This window comes from Accipiter gentilis, chromosome 25 (assembly GCF_929443795.1).
Source record: "Accipiter gentilis chromosome 25, bAccGen1.1, whole genome shotgun sequence".
Taxonomy (NCBI): Eukaryota; Metazoa; Chordata; class Aves; order Accipitriformes; family Accipitridae; genus Astur; species Astur gentilis.
Window position 1 is genome coordinate 19903899 of NC_064904.1, and position 21142 is coordinate 19925040.

Sequence of the window (21142 nt, forward strand, 5' to 3'; positions counted from 1 at the left end):
TTCCTATTCCACACCAGAAGAGGTTATTAGGCTACAAAGCCTCACCCAGGTGTCCTGGCTCAGCTACAAGCCCTGACTTACTGCAGGAGGATTTCCTCCTCAGGTGACACCAACATCTGTTCTAGCAGCATGCTTTAACCCAGGCAGTGGTTTTCAAACCAGAATCTGCTAACTGCTTGTAAAAGCCTTCACACAGGCCAAGAGCCCAGGCTTGCTTTGGCAGGACTGCCCCTCAGCAAGCCTTCCCAGAAGCTGTAAGACAAGGCAGAGGATCAGTGACTAAGCAAAGATCAGCACGTCACAGGCGTGGTCAACTTGCCTTGAATACACAAAGTGAGGCAGAACTCCTACAAAGTAAACAAGCTGCTGGACAGTCCTCCAGCAAAAAGCAGCATCAGAAGAGATCCTCACAGTACAAAATGGTTTCACTGTTTAGATGCATACCTTCAAACTCAAAGATAACTGCCCTCAGAGGGTCCCCCTCAGCACAGGTTGCTCATTCTGAGACTGACAGACAACACTGGCCATTCACACACAGCCATACGAGAGTACAGGGAGATAGCTGGATGCTCAGATCCCCAAATGTCTTTTATATTGATTCAATTCTCTTGAGCCCACCTCTTCCCTGTTAAAATATAGTCTAATTACAAGCTCAGATTTCCCAACTGCACAAGTTCTTCTAACAGCTTTGTAATTTGCTCAGTCACCACAGTGCTCTAAAGGAGCCATCATTTAATTCGTATCTTTTATGCAACAGACTGATTGGCAAATAAAGCAGAGATGCAGAACTGAGACTGCACTTGCAGAGCCAGTAGTTATCACAGTGCTTCTGGGAAGGGAGAAGAGTCAAAGCTGCACGAACCACACATTTGCAATTCCCAGTTTGAAAACTTTAAAGCACTGATAGGTGTGTGGCCTTAATTGACTCTAATGCTTTAGAAGAGCCAAGGTGAATCCTTTAGGTCTTGATGCTATTATGGCCAGTGCTTTGGGCCTCAGTTTTCAGACACCAACCCAATTTTTACCTCAAATGATGCAACTATTGCTTACAAAGGGAACTACTCCTTCAATACCAGTTTGAAGATGCACTATTTTTGTAGACAGATGAACCATAGTGGCTCGGTCAACTTAAATCAACCTATAGCTAATTTAACAAGCAGCTTTTTAATGCTAGCTAAAAGAATTCAGTCTTGATGTGTGTAAAATTGGTAGCTGCCCTCTGTATTAATTCAGCACATGACTATTTTATTAGGTAATTAATCAGTACTCTGTTTAACTTGCATAAAACAAGGCAAGATTTTTAGAACAGTATTTTGTCTTAAATTGGTCTCGGAGCGTCAGTCTCAAAATAATTCAGTATATAATGAGGTTTTATAACAAGGTAAAGAGTTAAATACTGATTAGAACACTGCTGTTGCTCAACTGCCAGTAGTAGTGCATAGTGCAGTTCATAAAGCACATTTCTACAAGCATGACCATGATATATACTGAGAACAAGGTGAGTTTTAGCAAACTTTTTCTTTACTAAATTCTCTTGTTATAAATTACACAAATAACTTTATAAACAAATCCCCCCAACTTGCATTTTGTTTAAAGTAATAACTTTATATCATACAAATAAAGAAATTTCAAGTATGAAAAGTGCATTATTGCAATAATACCTCTTTGCAAGTCCAAAAATCTTGGTTTAGAATAAAACTGTAAAGTGTAAAAAAGGAGTAAAACAATCAGTGCCATCTATTCATTCAAGAAGTCCAACATCTTAAAAATGATGCTTAGTGTGTTGCAGAGGCAGATTTACATCTGAAAGCAACATGTAATTGAAAAGAAGCTACGTGTGTGTTCATTTTGCATTATTAATTCGTTTTCCCTAGTTTTCTTCACCTTTCTTGGTGGGAATTCACAATACAAACAGTGCTTGTCCTCAGGTATCATCCGTTCTGTGCTGCTGCCACTTGCATGGTTCCAAGTTCTTCATCCTCTTCATGCATTCGCTTTAAACTTCCTGCAGAAGGCAAGAGGAAGCAGGATACATCTGAAGAGATCAGCTCTAACAATACACAGCTGTGAGTAGGACTACAGGGCAGATATTGTCTTCTTGCAGGAACTCTACCCTTTGAAGACATTCAGCTTTTGGACAGCCAGTTGCTGACAGCACTCTTCCCTCACACTTCTCCACATGAAAGAGAAATTTCCTAGAATCCACCATTTTTTGTGTTCCCTTTACATGTCCCCCCAAACTCCATTTTCACTGACCTTTAGCAGGGGCTGCTACTGGCACACCTCTGTATGATTAAGGTAACATTTTTTAGTATGCCCTAACCCCCCGTTATCTGTTTAAAGGCACAGCAAAACTTCTTTTCAGACCAACTGCCTTAATTTTAAGGCCAGCAATTATGTCATGAATATTGGCTGCTTTCAACCTGTCACTCTTGATTCCCCTAAGGAACTCAGGGCTTTTGAGGGACAGAGAGAGGCAGGGCCCTTCCCCAGTATGGTATGGAAGTGCAGACAACAGCACAGAACAGTTCAACCATAGGAGAACAGAGTATTTAAATTACTGCAAACTGAAGTTTGAATATAGCTTGCACACCAACTGCAGGTATCCCCTTCCCAAAAGTCTGAGACTCACTGCTGCTGGAGGTTTACTTATGGAGTGCAAAAGTCACTGCACAACACCAGGTAAGACAGGCAGCATCACACACAACAGGAAAGGCTTCTGACCTGTAGTACCAGGTGGAACTGAGAGGGATCTCTCCAACTGCAGTGGTGACATCATCTGGATGGTTAATTTTGCTAGATAGATGGCTTCATATTCCTGGAAAAGTATAGTAATACATATTGCTATTAATTTGGCATAATGCTTTGTAAGGATGAGAAGGACTAATTCAGAGAGTTCACTAGGATGGACTAGAGAGTATCTTATAGTAAGGCAGAGATTTTAGAGGAAGAGAGTTCTTTGCTGCTTTGACATGAACAACAAAAACTCAGGAAGACAGAACAAAAGAAAACTTAAAGGATGACAAGAAAGGGCTTTAAGGAAGAAAGTAAAAACTTTCATTAAAAAAATTCTGTGAGAATGTTCAGAGAACTCATTGCTGCTCTCAAAATGCAATTCAGACAGTAGAAACAAACCAAACTTAGAATACAGTAGCTTCAGTGATTTGTTACAAGGACAAACCATACATGGCCTTGAAGTTGCATTCTAGTGACATGTCATGCTTATCAGTGCTACACCACAACTCCTCACAGGAGTTACTTTAAAAAAAAACACAAAAAACCAAACCCACCCCCCCCCCCCCCCCAACAACTCAGGATATATTCAATCATCTCGCTGCCAGCCACTTAAGTAATAGCAGAGAGACTGCAAACCTGTTTTAACGTACTGTCCTGATGTTTACCCACCATTCGCCCCATAGACTCCTTGAATACGATAAAGCAACTTCATGATACTGTTGTTCATTGTTTCACACTTGTGAATTCTATCACCACTGAATGCAAGTGTCAGGAAGCATCAATGATGCATGCCACAATATTCACTTTGCAATTTCCTTAGCCACCAATCAAGCTGTTTCAGAGCCTCTTAATCACTGCACAAAACAGGATTTTTATTTCTCCTCCATTTGCTTTGTCTAAAGCTTAAGTCTAATGAACTAGGGTACCCACTCATCTTCCTCCCAAGCTCTACTATAGCTTCTGACATTTACTTGAAGCATACTTTTACAGTAAATGTTAAGCCTAAGTAGAAACAGCTGTTCTGCAGGAAGATGATTCATCAGATGGCTTTTGAGTTATGACTAGAAAAAAAGAAGTCACCTGAAGTTGATGGACAAATCCAGCATTAGGATTAATACAGAATCTTCTTTCTTGAACATAAGTAAATGCATCCCTTAAAAAGAGAAGGACAGAGAAAATACTTCAGTGGAAAACAGACTATGATGAAAGTCTCTGTGGTTTCAGGAGTCTTCCTTCTGATTATCAGTTCTTAGGAAATATACAACCTCTAAATGCTCCTCAGAACTGGTTTGTATAACTGAAATTGTTTGGGCAAAATAGGAAGCAGTAGTTGTAAAATACTATTTGCCCACCCCCACCTCCAGTCTTCAGCTTGCTGGCCTGTTTTCAACACACTACTTAGAACAGCCTCTTGGGGCCTCTCCTGTAGTTTTACAGCAAGGCATTAATCCATGTAGGCTGGTATCCTGTTCCCATTAGCAGCAGGTACCTAGTTCTTCTTAAAGAAAGGATGTAAACAATCCTGCAGTGAAGTGAAATGGAATAATCGGCCCCATGTAAAGTCTTCACTCAATCTCAGTAGGTAACAACTGGCTTATGCATCAATACACAACTGTTTACGTTCCCTCCAAAATTATTCACTTACACTACTTGAATTAAAAAATGAATACCTACAGACATATCAGACTTCTTATCTGTACTACAGTACTCTCTCACTTCAGCCTTCTCAGGCAAATGGTTAACTACATGACCACGCTCTGTTCTCACCTGTACTTCACCCCAAATGTTTCCATTATGTATGCAATAACTAAGGCAGCACTGAAAAGAAAAAAAAAATTAGTAAAATGTATTTCCATTCTTTAAAAAAAAAAATTAATAAGGAGGATGGATAGTTTCCTACCTTCTAGAAATCCCTGCATTTCCATGGACAAGAACTTTTCCTGAGAAGGAAAAAACCAACCAACTATACTTGTACAGACTGAAGAAAATGCTTTGAAATGTAGTTTTTCCTTGTTATAGAGAACTACACAGTAGCAAGGTACATCCTAAGAATAATAGGTATGTCTGTCTTTGCTCTAAATTACTAACTACACTCCATCCATTACTCCCCTGAGTTACAGAAGCATGTACTCCTGCTCCTCTGAGGATTTTGAGTAACGGAATCTGCATTCCAGGACCACAACACAAATTTAAGGCCCTACATTAGAGAGGGGACAAAAACAACTCATGCACAGAGCACAGTTGTGTTTAAAGTGAAAAAACCCAAACCACAACAAACCAGATATACAAAAAAGTTTGTTTTCCAGTCAGAGGCAAAAGGAAAGAACACTTTGCTCTGAACTTGTGTAATATAGTTCAAGTCAAGCACAATAAAACCCCCAATTTAAGAAAACCTCACATTTAAGAGCCTCTAATATATACCACTAAGTTAGCTTTAAATCTTTAACAACAATGTATTAGTAAATGAAGAAAGTTAATATGATTTTACCTCCACTTTGTAAACTTCCATCAATAAATTCTTTAGTCTAAAAAAAAAATTACAAGAGTCAAAGTTTCAAATTATTTTAGAAGTTACTGCTACCTGCATTTAAATTTGGTAGAATTTTTATTATCAGTCTTTATATACAGTGACAATAATGCACTGTTTATACAGACTTAGGCATCACTTCAACTGGACATTCATATTTCTTTTGTACTTTTAACTATCCATAAAATTGTCAGTGAACAACTAGTGCGAAGCCAGAAACAAAAATGCATAAAAATCCAGTATGTGCGCCTTTTACAATTATTATGTCACATGTTACACCAGTATAATAAGTAATTTCTAACCATCTTTGCTTAACAGCTGGGGGGGAAAAACCAAACAAACCACCAAAACCACAAATTAAAACCCACACGCATCAACAGCAATGTGGCCTGGACTGCTCTACAGACACCTATGTCTTCCTAGAAGTTATCCAATGATATTTTCCATTATAGAAGCAGGTCTAATCAATCTATAAGGCAAGACATGATGTAGTGAGGTCTGCAGAATACTGCCAGGTTGAAACAGCTGATTAGATGAAAAGCAAAATCTAAATATTTTATTGTGGGAAAAACTCAGACTAGAGTTTTAAAAACATACCAACACTGAGCTACTAAGATGTCAGTAACTGCAAGATTTGCAAAGGATGTTGTTTGATCAAGTGGCATTATACTTTTGCAAAGCTGCAAGCCATCAACTGATTTCCTGCCTTGTTCTGAAAAAACATGACCACCTCTACCATACACAGGGAAGCCAGAAGAGCTTTTTGGTGTTTTGTTTTGTTTTTGGGTTTGGTTTGTTGTTTTGGGGGGTTTTTTTGGGTTTTTTTTGGAGAGGGTGGGGAGGAACAAAATGCTCTTGCTCTGTTGCAAACGAACCTAAAATAAAAATACAAAACCATAGCTCAAAACTAAGGGTTCATTCTATTTCCAAAGGTCAGTATATAATGGGTACTGTTTAACTTAAAGTTACTTTAATTCCTCTACAATAAACATGTTTCAAGATGCTGTAAAACTTAATTACATGAATTAGTTACTATTTTCTGTTGATTTTGTTTTAGTATTTGATACAAGAGATGTAATTACTCTTGGGCTCAAAAAAAAAAAAAGGTTTCCTACAGGCCAAGTTCTCCAGCACTCTCCTATGACCCGATTTCTTTGTTTTGAGACCAGCCTTTTTTTCTTTTCTTTTGAGACCATAAAAAGGTACAGCTCTTACAACTCCACCTCAGTTTCTATACTTACAAAAGGGAGTTAATTACACTTACTAGAAGTGGTAATAATAAGGTCACTTAAGAGTTCACAGCCCTTCCAGGTGCCTCAGGCTGGGTATCCCAAATTTGAAACTGGTATCCGTTAGATCAGAAAATCCTTACTGGGCAACTCCATTCACAATCCATTCCCATTAACACACAAATACTTACCATAGGGAAAAATCGTATTATATTCTCAACTGGATTATCTGCAATATCCAAGACTAAATACCTACAATGAAAACAGTTGCTATGAGTACACAGTAACACTGAGTTGCTGCCACCAGAACACAAACAGCTGACTCAACCCCACTACAATACTCAAACCTGCAGAAAGAAGCCAGCACTACCCTCCTGACTTTACTTTGCTCCAGAACTTCTACAATCAAGCAACCTCTGGAGCTGCCCTTAGAAAGCAGCAAGCGAGGAACCTTTTCCAACATCCCCTGACAAAATCACCTCTCAGAGTGGAAGAAATTCACAAGTGCCATGCTACAGGTGACTCAACTTTGAAAGCAGCATACTACATAATCACATGTTCCCCATCAGTTTGTAAATATGGCCAGTGTTCTCTCCTAGGGCTGCATGCAACTTTTTCAGAGGTACACATATTCTGATTAAGTTACCTCAAATGTTTTATTAGCAGGACAAGCTAACAGCTTCAAAACTGAAGACAGTTACTGCAAACTAATGGATATTTCTCATTTCCAGACTTTGCCTATGTCTAGAGTTTATCAGGATGAATAAACTACATGGTTTGGATTTAAAAGTCTTTCTACACCTTTGCACATTTTTCAAATAGTTTTGACAACGTGAAAATATTTGGAAAGAACACTAACAAAAAAATCTTGTTAATACAGAGTAAGTCATTTAAAAGTAAGACCTTTCATTGTTTGCAGGTCTGCATGTTATGATCATTTCTCACCTAAATAACTGTTGGAAGTTTGGTTTAATAAAATTTGCTTCAATATTTTGCCGTATGCATATTACATGGGTTATTCCATGTTTCTGAAGTATAGGTAGCTGTGGAAAAAGAAAAACACATTTTTTTTAAATTATGGAATTCATCTATTACACAGTAATAAAAACTATACTTAAATACACAATAGGGCTATATTATGTCCTCAAGGAAAAATCGGAGCTAGTTTTCTAATGTTCAAAGCACAGTGTGAAAAACTTTTGTCTTTCAAAAAAGACAAAACAACCATTAGGAGCTGCAAAGAAAAACATTCCTAGCAATGATAAAAAGAACAGGCAGTAAAGGCAGCATTTAATGAACTTGTTTGTCTCTGCCCACCTTTCACTTCGCCTGAAATTGCAAGTCCCTACATGATGTTGTAATTTTCAGCTAGCACTGGATTCTTGCTGGAATCAGACCATTGAAAGTAAGATCATTTAAACTATGAGGTAAGTTTGCAGATACAAGCTTCGTCTTAGCAGTGTTTTACTTTACTGTACATGCAATTTACCTTATTTTACTGCATACGTGTGACTTCCCAGTTCTGATTTGTGTTGCAACATTTTAGCAAAGGAAATAGATTGCCTCACCAGTAATGTGCAAGTCTCAAACAATTTGCCTTTTTCTAAGAAAAATTATATTCAAGCTTAATTCTAAGACTCAATTTTAATACAGAAAGCTCACACATGAATGCTCACTGCAATTATCATGCAATTCACTTCAAACTTACACTTTTCTGTGGTGTGTAAGGACTAGGTAAAGCTGACTATCTGAATTGAGGGAGCATGCATGTGTGTGTACACAGACACATGCAGAACTTCAAGCGACATGAAAAAAATCTGTTCGGGGCTCTTTTTTCATTTTTCTCCTGAAGTAACCTTTTAGCTCACAAGACTGTTACAGAAAACAGTCTTGTAAGTGTGAACTGCCCCAGCATGTGTCCAAAGCAGTAGTAGTTCAGATTCACGCTGGAAAGGGGAGGCATTGACACTGGCCCCAGTCAGATAATCCTGCAAGCTAAAAAGACCATCCCAGAAATGCACGACATTACTACTACTATAGCATCTTTCATGTTCCAGTTCAGGATTGCAACCAAATTTACACCTATATAGATAACACTTGAATATATCACCACAGTAACAAAACAAATCACCACAGCGAAGTTTCCTTATGAGACACTATTCTGAAAAATCATACCTTGCTTTTCATAGCTGAAGAATATGGGCCTAAAAATAACCCAGGTAAAATTTCCTAGGAGGCAAAAGAACAGACATTTAATACCAACTCAAAATTATTTTAAATAATACATTGCACTTAACTCAGACTATGCCCATAGAAACAAGTAATTTACATATTAGTGAGAGATGTGTTATCAAGTGTCATTTATAACAGGACAAGGGAAAAAAACAGTTTGGCAAAATAAAAGAAACATGATCTTTGTGCAGGAGATCTTGTTTTGGAACAGGAATCAAGTCCTTTATTTGGACTAAGTTCCAGTTTGATTACTGCATCTTACCCAGCCCCAGATCAAATGAAGGGAACTCTACTTTGTACATAATCGTGTCTTGTAATTAATTCCAAATCACTCTCATGGAAAAAGATAGACACATGGTAAATCTTCTAGCTTTGTCCTAGTAGTAGGAAAACATCAATTTTTAACCATTTATCTCCCTGCCAATAAAGATGTGTAGATCTGTAGATCTTATCTTGTGCAAAGATTTGGCTGACACTATGGTAGGAAAATTTTAAATGTCCATCCTACTTGAGAACCCTTACTTCAAACCAAATTTAAGTTAAAAAGCAAAGCTCCAATACATTGTTAACAACCACCTCCTAAAAATATTCATGAAGACAAAAATACAGTATTTTGGGGGGTCTGAAGAAAAGGACAAAATTCCTTTTTTTATTTTAGTACTTGCACAACAGACATCCAAGCACACCTGCACTCTAACCTGGCAATCCTCACACATCTCTCCCATAGTGCTGCCTGACACTTTACGCCTAAACACTGATTTTGATGCCAGCTCTTTTGTAGGGCACTTTCTTTTTCTTACTGAATGCACCATGGGTTTTGACTCAAATGGTAATTGAAAGTGTGTCATACCTGCATCTCTCTCCTCATGGGATAGGTCCAATCCTTAAAATAAAACAAAAAATAATTATATAGTCACATAAAGGGAAAAACAAATTCAGACAGAGATCTTATGTAAAAGAATCAAAATCTATTTTCTGCAGATTGTACAAGCTACCTGCTATGCAACAGGCACATTGCTTATGGTTACTGCTAACTCTCCACATGGATATCAGTAACACTCAAGTGCAAGGAACACTATTTTGAAAGCTAATGTGAAGAAACCTCAACTACCCTACAGCAGTGAGGAAGCCTGTGTAGAATAGCTAGTGGTGTACATCCACACCTCAGCTTTCTGCTTAGAAACTTCCGTCTAGAGCCAGGGGGGGGGAGAAAAAAGCTTCAGAACATTCTGTACTAGCCACAGAAGCAAAAAAATTCCTTTGACTGGTACATTCCTACAGCCACTGAAAAAACAGTTAGGAGATAACAAGTATAGCAGATAACTCCCTTAATATCCACACTGCCTCACCTAATATATTTCAACTAACTTTATTTTGAATATTCAGGATTTAGCTTTAACAATTGTAGAAATTTATGTTCCCCATGAACACAGCAAGCCACTACAGTGAATCTCCACTTGTCTCCATCCTAGAGAGTTACACTGGGAGGGATCCTTACAGAGTAAACGCATATGCTTGTGTTCAGTCACAAGGACATGATTCTACTTGTCGGTTAATTTACAGCTAGCACATCACACCCTTCCACAGAATCTCAGACCCTCAAGTTTGTGAAGGTTCACCTCTTGGGAACAACCCCTTACCAGCTGACTATTTGCTATCATCCAACTCAGTCTATCAGAACTGCCCAGAGCGAATGCCAGGATCAATATTTTCATCCTTTGCTCCATTTTACAGAACTGCCAAAGCTGAACAGAAAAATGCTCAGACTCTATTCCTGTCTTTCCTTCTTTGCAACTCCCACTGTCCTCTATTAACAGGCTCTTACTCATTCTTTGACCCTCACACATGAAGGAGTTATATCTGAGATCACAGTTACCAGCTGGAGAAAAAAAGGAAATAGTCAAACATATCAAATAAAATAGACTGCATACATTTATTTACATAACTTTATTGGTTGCTCCACACACACCGGCAGCTAAGAAAAAACTTTGCCATATGTCGTTCTTGTTGATGTTCCAATCTCCTTAAACTATAAGAAAGTTAAACTCTAAATATTCACGCTCTGAAGCGAGCTGAGGATTACACCAAGAAAGACCCGGGACCTTAAACTGCCTTTCCGTCCACCTTAGCACCTGCAGCTGTACCGGTAGCATCAATTTCACATTAACCCCCCTTTTTACTAAGGCACATGAGAAAAAATACAGTGGTTCCCCCAGACACACACACAGTTACACAGTGAGGTTTTGCTAGCTCTTGTTAGTGGAATTAGAAGGGATTTCAGTATCAGTAAAGTTATTCTAGAAACCACTTGAATCTGGGACAGCATTTCTGAGAAAGCAAACAAACATTAAGCCACTCAAAACAATTCTTTGAATACTACCTAAAATGGTAGTACAAACAGGAAAATAAAATACACTGAAGTGATCTTTGCTAAAGACAGAGAGGTAAGGTAAGTTACTTCTGTATGTTTCAGCTGTAATAATAAAAGCTCCTGGTTGTAGAAAGTAGAAGTTCTGTGACAAAAGGATGATATTTGCAGAACTGTATCCTTTGAAGGTTGTCCTAGGAGTGTTTTAGCATAATCCTGTTGTCTAACTGCATGTATGAAAGCATACTTCATTCACCAAAAAGCAAGAAAACCCCAGTTTTGTCCAATCATAAAAACATTATTATGAGAAATAAACTCGAAAAGCTGAAGCTACACTCCAGGAGTATACAAGTGCTTAAGTGGGTTTATTGCTCTATCTAAATACTTGGAGAATTTAAAAGTCTTAATCTAGAGCATAATGAAAACAAATTCATCACTACTTTAGTCAAGAGGACTTAACAATACATTACAAATATTCCTTTCAAATGCATTAGAAACAGGAAATCATTTTAGTCCCAACAGCTGTTAGCTGTGCAAAATAAGTAGGCAAGAATTTAGCAATATACAATCCAAAGGAAACCAAAACCCAAAAGACACAGATGCCACAGATGTTCTGAACAAGAGAAAAATGTCAGTATTGGCTTCAGACATTAGTCTTCAGTGTTCTTGAAGAAGCCAGGAAGGTACAGTTTCCAAAGGGATTTAGTCTGCAAAATAAATACCTGAAAGACTATGTCTCAGATTAAATGTTTTCTTTATAAAAAGTACACAAACTACTGAAAGAGTAATTCCAGTGATTTCGTGACACCCCTTCAAGGCTTTTAAAACTAACAATGCAAGATTATTTAAATGTTACCAAAAATTATGTAAAAAAAAATATCTACTAATGTAGACTGAACCCAAGCAGGGGTCTCATTTTAAGGAATTCATTCATCAGCCATGTTTTTCACACTGTCTGAAGCACCCAGCAGACAAACAACTACTGAAAGTTTCTCTTCTTATCAGACCAAATACAATAATTTTGCTAAGAAAACAACCGGTGATGCCAGAGCTGGATAGAATAAAAGCACTCCTTGCTGCTATTTGGTAGGTTCTACAGAATAAGTGACAACTCACTGGAAGGCATGATCTTCAATACTCGTAAGACTAGACTGTGATTCACTGACAGATAAATTTAAAAGATACCTCAGCTGTTTTGCTGAGGGTGTTCACTGCGCATACCTGCTGTGTTTTGCGTTCGCACAAATTAAATGCCAGGGACTATCTAAAGCACTTCAACTGCTGTCCCAGAATGGAGCTACTAGCAAAAGAAAAGGGAATAAAGTACATTTTGACGCCCTCCCTTCCCCATCTACAGCCAATCTCTAACTGAAATAAATTGAAGACATGAACGAATAGGTGAGACTTGTCTACACCACAAAGAGCTTCTTGGTAACCAATATCCAAACTACATCAAGAATTATGCTGCCAACAGTTACGGTTATTTCGTCAATATTTTGCCATAGCTATACCTGTTCTTCCTTAGAACAGTTTAATAGCAAAAAAACCCTGACACCTTACATTGACATGTGCAAATGTACGTACATGTGGACTTTTTCCTGAAAGAGTGACCTTGGCTAGGACTTAATATAAAATTCATATTATGAATTGTTTTAATTAGTTTAACAGCCCTGACATTGAGACTTGTCTACACTCAAGATCTGCACAAAAGCAGACTGTGGTTTTTAAACACAGCACCACAACGTACCTTATGCTATCTGCATATGCTTCACCAGAAGGAATGTAGTGAAATGGATATACATGACATCACTTAACTGGTCCCTATCCGACAGTTTAAGTCTGAAGACCCATCTAATTTTCACATATAAAAGGTATATCCTAGTCTGTGTTTGCCAAAGCTCATCTTTGGTTGAAAGGCAATCCGCAGTACCGCACTTTCATTAACTATGGTTAAACTCCTGCTGCCTTATAATTAGTAGAGCCTGCAAACTGTGCACAGACTGTCCTAGATGAAGGAAGAAGCTATCACAGGTGCTGAAAAAAACCACCAGTAAAATAAATCAGATCAGTAGTTTGAAGAAGGAGAATCCAACAACAAGAAGTATCTTTTCTAGATGTTTAGCTGCTGCCCCTCACCTGCTCAGCATCGCTGGGCATCAGCCTCCATCTGCCATGACTCTCCCTGCTTTCAAGACCATTACTCAAGTCCTTTTGAAAAGCTGCACGCAACTCCCAGTAAAACCTTCCTGACCACTCCAGGTTTCTGACCCTTTTCCAACACTCAGACAGCTCATTTGTTGTTGATTAATAGCAGCACTTGCCTCTCTGTACAGCTTTCTCTTCCCACTGCAATTCATCACAGCAAGACTTCTGCATGATTGATTGTTCCTTGCGTACCCCTAAAAATCTAGGGTCTGTCAGAATCCTCTTGCCTAAATTTGTTTCTCTGTCTAGTGGAATATTCATATAAGCTATAACACTCAAAAGGCTCTCCTCCAACATTCTTCCACAAGTTGTGAAATCAAAGCTGAAGACAACTGTTACAGCAGTGACAGCCACACATTCTGCTGACCTGCTCCAATTCCTTCATCTGCTCTGGCCAGCTGATCTCTTGGATATAACTTTGTACTGCTCTTTATAGGAAATTAAAAATACAGCTAAACAGTGGTATAACAGAACAGTCAGAGGGCGTGATTATACTAACTGCCAACACTACTAAGACCCCCCCCTTAGCAGGCTACAGCTTGGATTGTGGATGGGTTGTGATCCCTTAACAACTACCTTGACACAAAAGCTTTATGCTTAATTCTGAGGCAGTTTTAAGTCTAATTTACACAATGAAATGAGATCACAACTTGGTTTTGAAAGTATTTTAGACAATATCTTGGAAAAAGCCTCCCAGCTGATACAGTCCAACAAAAGGGGGGGAGAGGGGACATAATCATTAAAGATCTGCACAAAAATAAAGCTAGTTACACCCATGGCCTTGGCAAAATGGAACAACAATTGTCAAAAGAAATCATGCGATACTGAAGTAGTAATAAAGCATACTCATTTGCCATCTTTTAATAAGAAAACAGACAAATTAAATGAAGTACTGAAAAAATATTCAAGAAAAATATTTTAATATTACTGCAACCTGTCATGTCTATCACTGTGAAGCATGCTACTTTAAGGGCCTCAAAATTAGCTACAATAAAGAATGCAATGAAAGGCTGTGTCTTCAGTTTCAGTTATGCTTCATGTTCATGGACAGTTATTCCAGTTAGAAGCACTTTATTTTTTTTAATATATGTTTTTTTTAATATGTATATAGAATAGAATTATTTCAGTTGGAAGGGATCTACAACGATCATTTAGTCCAACTGCCTGACCACTTCAGGGTTAAATATATGTATATTTTTTTGGGGGGGGGTAAAAGTTCTAATGCAAGTATATAAAATATAAAAATTAAACCCAGTCTTTTCGTTCACTCAAGATGTGGGCATGCCACTAACAAGAACAGAGCTATACTAACAAGGTTAAGGAAGGCTTTGACAGTACTGCTAACCCAAAGCAGCAGCCAGTTAAACAGTGAGGCAACATTCCCACCCTTGCGCAGTTGTTTAATCCTACAGTCACCATGCTCAGGAAACTATAATGGCCCCAAACTAACAGCTTTTTTAGCAAAGCCGGTTGTCTACCAAGTAAGCTCCCTACTCCAGGTCACCACAGGTCAGATAAGCTCTGGGACAAAAACAGTGACAACACCGGATGGTTGGCAGGACGGGTAAAGCCACTTTTTAGCAAAGCCAGCTATTAGATGGGCTTTGCTGTAATGGCAAGTCCCCCCTCAGTCACAGATCCCACTTCAGTCAGTCTCAACACTGGTCAACATGGGCTGGGAAGCAGTGTTTAACAGCATTTTCTGCTTATTTCTAAAGAGTACTTGGACAATGAATGGGAAGTCCTCATTATACAGACATTTTTGCTTTTGAAAATACAAAGGAATACAAAAGCAGGAAGGTGAAGAGGAAAAATAATAGCAGGTGGGAATGACAGAGCACACAGAGGAAGGAAGAAGTGTACAACAGGAAAATAAAGGTTATTTTTAGCAAAGAGAAACACAAGCCATGGAAAAGAATAAAAAGGTAGACTAAAGCAACTAAATGGAAAGTAGAAACATAATATAGAAGAGAAACAAATGCTTCTTATTTGTCCCATTCTGTAACACTGGTGCAAAAGATACCTCTACTAGCTTAACTACCTATTAGCACACAGGATCGTCAGCACTGGCTTTTATTAAAGCACGATAAAGCAGCGAAGACAGAATTCTTCAGCTTATATGAAGCACACAGCCAAATGGCAGGACTGCCACACTTTCTGTATTGTTTTCTTTTTAAAGAGACTTGCACAGAAGCTGAGACTCATCTGAATTTTTTCTAGTAGTGTTTCTCCTGTATTCACCCCACAGCATTTCTACCCACTACAATAAAAGGTCACAATGATTCACTTTTTACAAAGAATCTGTAGAATGAGCGATTCACTTTTTACAAAGAATCTGTAGAATGAGCAGTAATGAACAAGTTTTAATGGTAAAGGAAAAATTGTATTTGGATTATTAGAATTGTTTATAATGGTGCAAGCATGTCCTTTTTCATGGCCTTCATTTTTTTAACTACAGCCTAGTGAGTTGGGCTATACTGAGACAGCCAAAGGAATGTACAGGTCTGTACAATCCTCATTTAGATTAAAAAGCCCAGGCTTTAAGCCCCTGGTTCTCCAGACTGCTCCAGTTGTGAGCCACCTTCACGTCTGTGTGGATGCCTATGCACTTCAACAGGCTTCCCGTGGATGCAAGGCATAAGTTAATCACGACTGACAAGACTGCTCAACTTCAGCTGCCACAGTGCACTTCTTTTGATATATGCAAAGTAGTCTGATAGTATCCCACAGTTATGATCAAAATCTGTCACCTGATTTACATTTCACAGCATAACATAGCATTTATTTTTTTTTTTAAATTTCTTTTGCAATATTCTGTGGGCAGGTAAAATAAATGTTATAATACAGGCTTCCTACTTATTTTAAAGACTGCAGAAGAGAAGACTCACTATGGTTCAGGGGGTTACTTTTGTTTCCTTTCAGAAGTAAATAAGTTTAAGAAATTTGTTCCACCTTTAGATAGACTGCACTACTGCATAGTTTTAAAAAAGCAGTAACAATACATTAGCATTTCAGACTACATATAGCTGTTAAGAAATGTAAATTTCTTCAAAAAACCATGTGCTAAAGAGACCTCAGTTTTTACGCATAATAAAAAGGCAAATATGACTGCTTAGTCAATAAGCTGATAATTCCATTACAAAAAAACATGGAGAATCCTAAAAAAATTCTAAATACATCACGAATAGTAGTTTACTCAGCCTGCTTGCAAGCAAATATGCTAATGTTTTAACAAAGAAATGTAATTATTGCTGCGTTCCCATTACATACATCCTAGCACTATTCTTTTTTGGTTGTTTGTTTTAAATTTAATGGGAAAATTTCCATTAAATTCCTTGAATTACTCCAGACCTTACTTGCCATCTTTCCAAAAGTGCTAAGATGTCTCAGTACTAACAGGCCAGCATGTACTAACTGTTGTTATCCCAACACTCTTTTAACAGGATTTTAGCCATACACATTTATACTGGGGAAAAGAAACCAAACCCAGCACTTCTCAAATTTAAGAAAGTTTGAGACATCATCTTGAAAGTAGTGCCAATGTTAGAAAGACATATAAATCTAAGCTTAGAAATTATTTTCATGCCATGTATAACCACTATTACTCATAAGACTTTGACATATTCACTGTCACTAATCTGTAAAAGAACACATAGAGTTTACAGACATTCATGAAATATACCAGAAAAGCTTTGCAAGAATAGCGAGTTACATGTTGAATATCCAAAAATTAGAAGTAGAAAACACTCAGATGGCATAAGGACCTGTAAAAAGGAGTTCAGCTTTTAACTGCCATAGACTCACAGTGAAAGACGGAAGCTGGTTTATCCCAGACTTCATTAGCTCATCTTGCAGAACTGGACAATTCACCCAGACTGCAGCCAGCACCTAAGAGTGGACTAGAGGAAGCACCGCAAGCCAGCACTGACACACGGTTGTACCGAAGCACGGCAGACACTGGCGAATACCTGTCTGTGCTTGACCTATAACAAACATGGTTTCACCACCTGAACAAACTTTAAGTACACACAAAAACTGCAGGAAAAAAGTGACACATGTCACTAAGGTTGCTCAGAAGAACGAACTTCTGGTCTGTCATTTGCTGAGATGGTATCAGGTAAGGAACGCAAAGAAGGCACAACTCTCTCTGGCAGGTAAACATCACTGGCATTTCTTAACCTGGCATTTTGCAAGCTCCAAAGGGTACCAATAGTCAAGTAGTTTAAAAATCCAGCAATTTGTAATACTATGTATGGATTAGGGACATTGCAAACAATCTAGAGGCCAGAAAACTGACCTGTTTATCTAGAGTACATTCCTGCAGTCTGCCTAAGTCAATCCAACCACAGGCTGCCGTCATCCTCTCAGATAGCCTTGCCCGCTCTCTGACTTTTCCACGTGCCAGCACCAGGGAGCGTGAAGCTGTGCAGTCAACCAGTTCAGCTCACCAATTTGGCTTTTTAAAAAATTATTATTATATTTAAGCTGTCACATGGTTACTAGTGTCAGACAGAAGGGAGCTAGGGGGTGGCAGTTAGATTGCCTTAAAGTGACCACAAAGTTGCACTTACTCTTGAGCAAGTAAACCAGGGATTCCCCAAGTTCTCTCTCCTTCCCCTCCCCTGCTGCAGCCCAATATCTTGAAATCAAATCTACCAAGACAGCATTAAACCATACATAACCAACTTCCTGAAATAAAATTGGAGAGTACTCCTCATTAAAGAACCTCCTCACTGCAATACACAAGAGATCATCTTCAGCTTTTCAAGAATAACTACATTTTGTGGGCATCCTAAAGGTGGGGCTGAAGGCTCAAGGCTAGGGTCTCGTAGGCTTTGCTGAAGAAGTTGCTCCACAAGAACTTTGACATTCTCTACTGGCTTTAACTTTTCTGTTTCCCCCAAATACTCCAACTATAGTGTAATGTAAGCTGTTAAAAAAAAAATTAACTTTGGGTTTTTAAAAATAGTCCTTGAAATTCTCCACTATGGTCTTGCAGCATGTGGAGTTGTAACATTCTGTACATTATACTATTGAGAGATAGAGCATGAAAAAAGCGAAAAATAAAATCCACTCTGAAGGACACTATTAAAGTTTCAGCTTTCATCAGCTAAGAGCTGTTAAGACTGGCGGTGACCTCTGTTTTTAAAACTATTTTAACTGCACACTCCTTTTTAGCCATTCTAGTTATAAACAGGTTCAAAAAGCCATCCAGGCTAATTCAGTTAACCATTTGCACAAGTAACTGTAGATAATATGATTGGTTTCTTGAGAAAGAAAAGACATTTAAAAACAAAGAAACTATAAACCTCACAGGGTGGCATATAATTGTGTTCAGATACAAACTGATTACAACTTTCTGAAAACAACCAAGATGACTTGTAAACACCTCCACAGCTCTGAAGTGAAGAACGGTGTTTAAATCTTAACAAAACCAAAAAAGAAAAATACATAGTAACTTCCATCTTTCAGGTAACTTACCACAACAACGGTATTCAACAACGCCATTAATATAGAAATAAAGGCTGATGTTTATGAATTATGCAACAATGTATAGTCCTCTGCAGAGCTCAGATACTACCAACTTCCCCCCCCCGCATGAAGACTGTGACGTTTTGCATGAAGTATCTGAAGCTGTCAAAGCGGGACACCTGAGGCTGTTTGTGACACATGAAAACACACCACCAATATCCAGGGTCAGAACTGAGAAGCTAAGCCAAGTTCAGAAATCGGACACCACACTGACCCGACTCCTCTAACACCACACGGGGTGCAGTTTAGCCTTAGCAGATATTGCCACCTGTCTTAGTCTGCAGAGAAGTCTTGGCTCTTCAACACCATAAAAATGCCTCCCCAGCAGACTCACCAGAGCGCCAAATTGTTTCTGGAGTATCTAAGAGTTAGTAGACACCAACTGCTTGGAAGGGGACACGCAGGTACTCACTGCTAGCAGCTCCTTACCTTTCTGCACGTACAAAAAGGGGCGAGCTGGGAGCCAGCAGCAGATGGAGGACAGGACTGGTGACCGTACAAAGGGAGAGGGAACGTGCAGCAGAAAGCAAAAGGGCGGCTAACAGACAGGCCATGACACACTGAAGCACAGAAGAGGGGACACCAGTGACAGCAAGCTGAGTGGGGGTTGCTGTCAGAGGGCAAAAGCCAAGGGAGCCAAGATGAACGGGGGGGAGGGGGCTTCTGTGAAAGCAGGCACCCTCTCTTCAGTGGGGGGAGGCTTCTGTGAAAGCAGGCACCCTCTCTTCAGCAGGCAGGGCTCGCTCACAGCCCCAAAAGCAGGCAGGCGGGGAAAGGCCAGAGGCACCCGCAAGGGGAGGCGCAGGAGGGAAGGGGTTCTGTGAGGGCAATGGAGACGGTAGGGAGCAAAGGACAACGGGCAGGACCGGAGGATGTGGTCGGTGGTCCCCGGGGGGGCCGGACCTGCGGGCGGGGGTGTCGCCGGTACGGGGGGGGCGGTTTAGAAGGCGGACCTGCGCCTCGGTGGGGACCGGCGGGGGCGGCCAGCGAGGCCTGCGCTGGGATCTCAGCGGGGACCCCGCGGCCAGGCGGAACGGGGCGTACCGGCGGGGGAGGGGAGGGAGGGGGGGGGGGGCGACAACACAGGCCCCCACAGCCCCGGGCGGGGGTTAGGGGGAGGCCGGGACCATCCGCGCCACCACGCCGGGCCGGGCGCCCACGAGGCCGGCGCGGCAGCTGCCCCCCCCCACCCCCCGCGGCGGGCGGCTCTCCTCAGGCGGGGCCGGAGCGGCGGGCCCCTGTTGTCCCCCCCACCCCCTACTCCGCCGCCTCACCTCAGAGTCCTCTTTGGCCTGCGGCAGCGCGGGGAAGGCCGGCTTGGCGAGCTCCATGGCCGGGCGCTCTCCGGGCGGGGCAGGACCGGGCAGGGCGGCTATTTGGGCAGCGGGCCCGCGGGCTCCGGCTCAGGAGCAGCAGCAGCGGCGGCGGGAGGAGGCGGAGGAGGCGGCAGCGCGCTCAGCCGCTCGCGCCCGGCCGCCATGCTGCTGCTGCTACTGCTGCTGCTACTGCCTCTTCCCTCTCCTCCTCCTCCTCCCGCCGCCGCCGCTCCCCCTCCCTTCCGCCCGCCCCCGGGCTCCGCTCCAGCGGCGGCGGCGGAGCCGCCTCCGCTCCCTCTCCCGCCCCGCTCCGCCCCAACCGCTCCGCCCCCAACGGCCGCCGCGCGCGGGGGCGGTGCCGCCAACGGCCCGAGGGGAGGGGGCGGGGCCCGGCGCGCGGCGGCCGTGAGGCGCCAACCGGCCTGCGCGCGCGCGCTCGCTCTCCCCCTCACGGGCCGATCCCCAGGCGGGGCTCGGGGAGCGCCGTTCCCCCCCCCCCCACCCCCCTCCCCGAATTCGTTAATTAACTCCTCGCGACCCTAATTAGAACCTCTTCAACAGGCCCTTTTCCCGCCACAGGTTGGCGGCGATCAAGGCCCAGCTTCTCCGGTCGAGGCTCAGGCCTGAAGCGCCTCACGCCTCGGCCACCACTGGCACCTTGGGCGCGCTGGCCGCCATGTCGTGGCCATTAACGCTTCCCAAGATGTTCTCGTCGCCTTCCACTCGCCCTGCCATGGCTTGCGGTCTCTTTCTCCTCGCACACAGAGCAGACCGCTTCCGTTTTGGCAAGCAGACGTTTTATCCGTCATCAGAAGGACGCTGACACTGCCTGCCTCAAATTTTAGCTGATGCTGCAAATGGGGTCATTTTCAAACAGGTCCTCTCTGAACGTGGGAGGTGCCCTCTGACACACCAGTCTTGGGGCAGGAACTTATTTTTCCTATTTTTGAGGCTCCCTGTCCCGTGCTCTGCTGGACTCTTAAGATACCACCCCAAA

General features: G+C 41.2%; 1 protein-coding gene across 1 annotated transcript; it reads right to left on the reverse strand.

Moving 5' to 3' along the window:
• Window positions 1-1407: 1407 nt before the first annotated feature.
• On the reverse strand, window positions 1408-20437 carry STYX (serine/threonine/tyrosine interacting protein). Its single transcript, XM_049828539.1, has 11 exons — window positions 20104-20437; window positions 9575-9607; window positions 8668-8721; window positions 7438-7535; window positions 6684-6744; window positions 5225-5261; window positions 4637-4676; window positions 4504-4554; window positions 3817-3889; window positions 2725-2818; window positions 1408-2005 (listed from the first exon to the last, which is right to left on the reverse strand). The coding sequence occupies exons 1-11, from the start codon at window positions 20158-20160 to the stop codon at window positions 1932-1934; spliced, it is 672 nt and encodes a 223-aa protein (XP_049684496.1). The 5' UTR covers window positions 20161-20437; the 3' UTR covers window positions 1408-1931.
• Window positions 20438-21142: the final 705 nt, after the last annotated feature.

What these genes read in the sequence shown, in the direction of transcription:
- STYX (XM_049828539.1), bottom strand. Translation starts at nt 20,160, where the DNA reads ATGGAGCTCGCCAAGCCGGCCTTCCCCGCGCTGCCGCAGGCCAAAGAG. An exon ending in AACTTCCAACAGTTATTTAG is followed by an intron (nt 6,745 to 7,437) that starts GTGAGAAATGAT and finishes TTTTCATTGTAG; the next exon opens with GTATTTAGTCTTGGATATTG. An exon ending in ACATTTGGGGTGAAGTACAG is followed by an intron (nt 3,890 to 4,503) that starts GTGAGAACAGAG and finishes TCTCTTTTTAAG; the next exon opens with GGATGCATTTACTTATGTTC.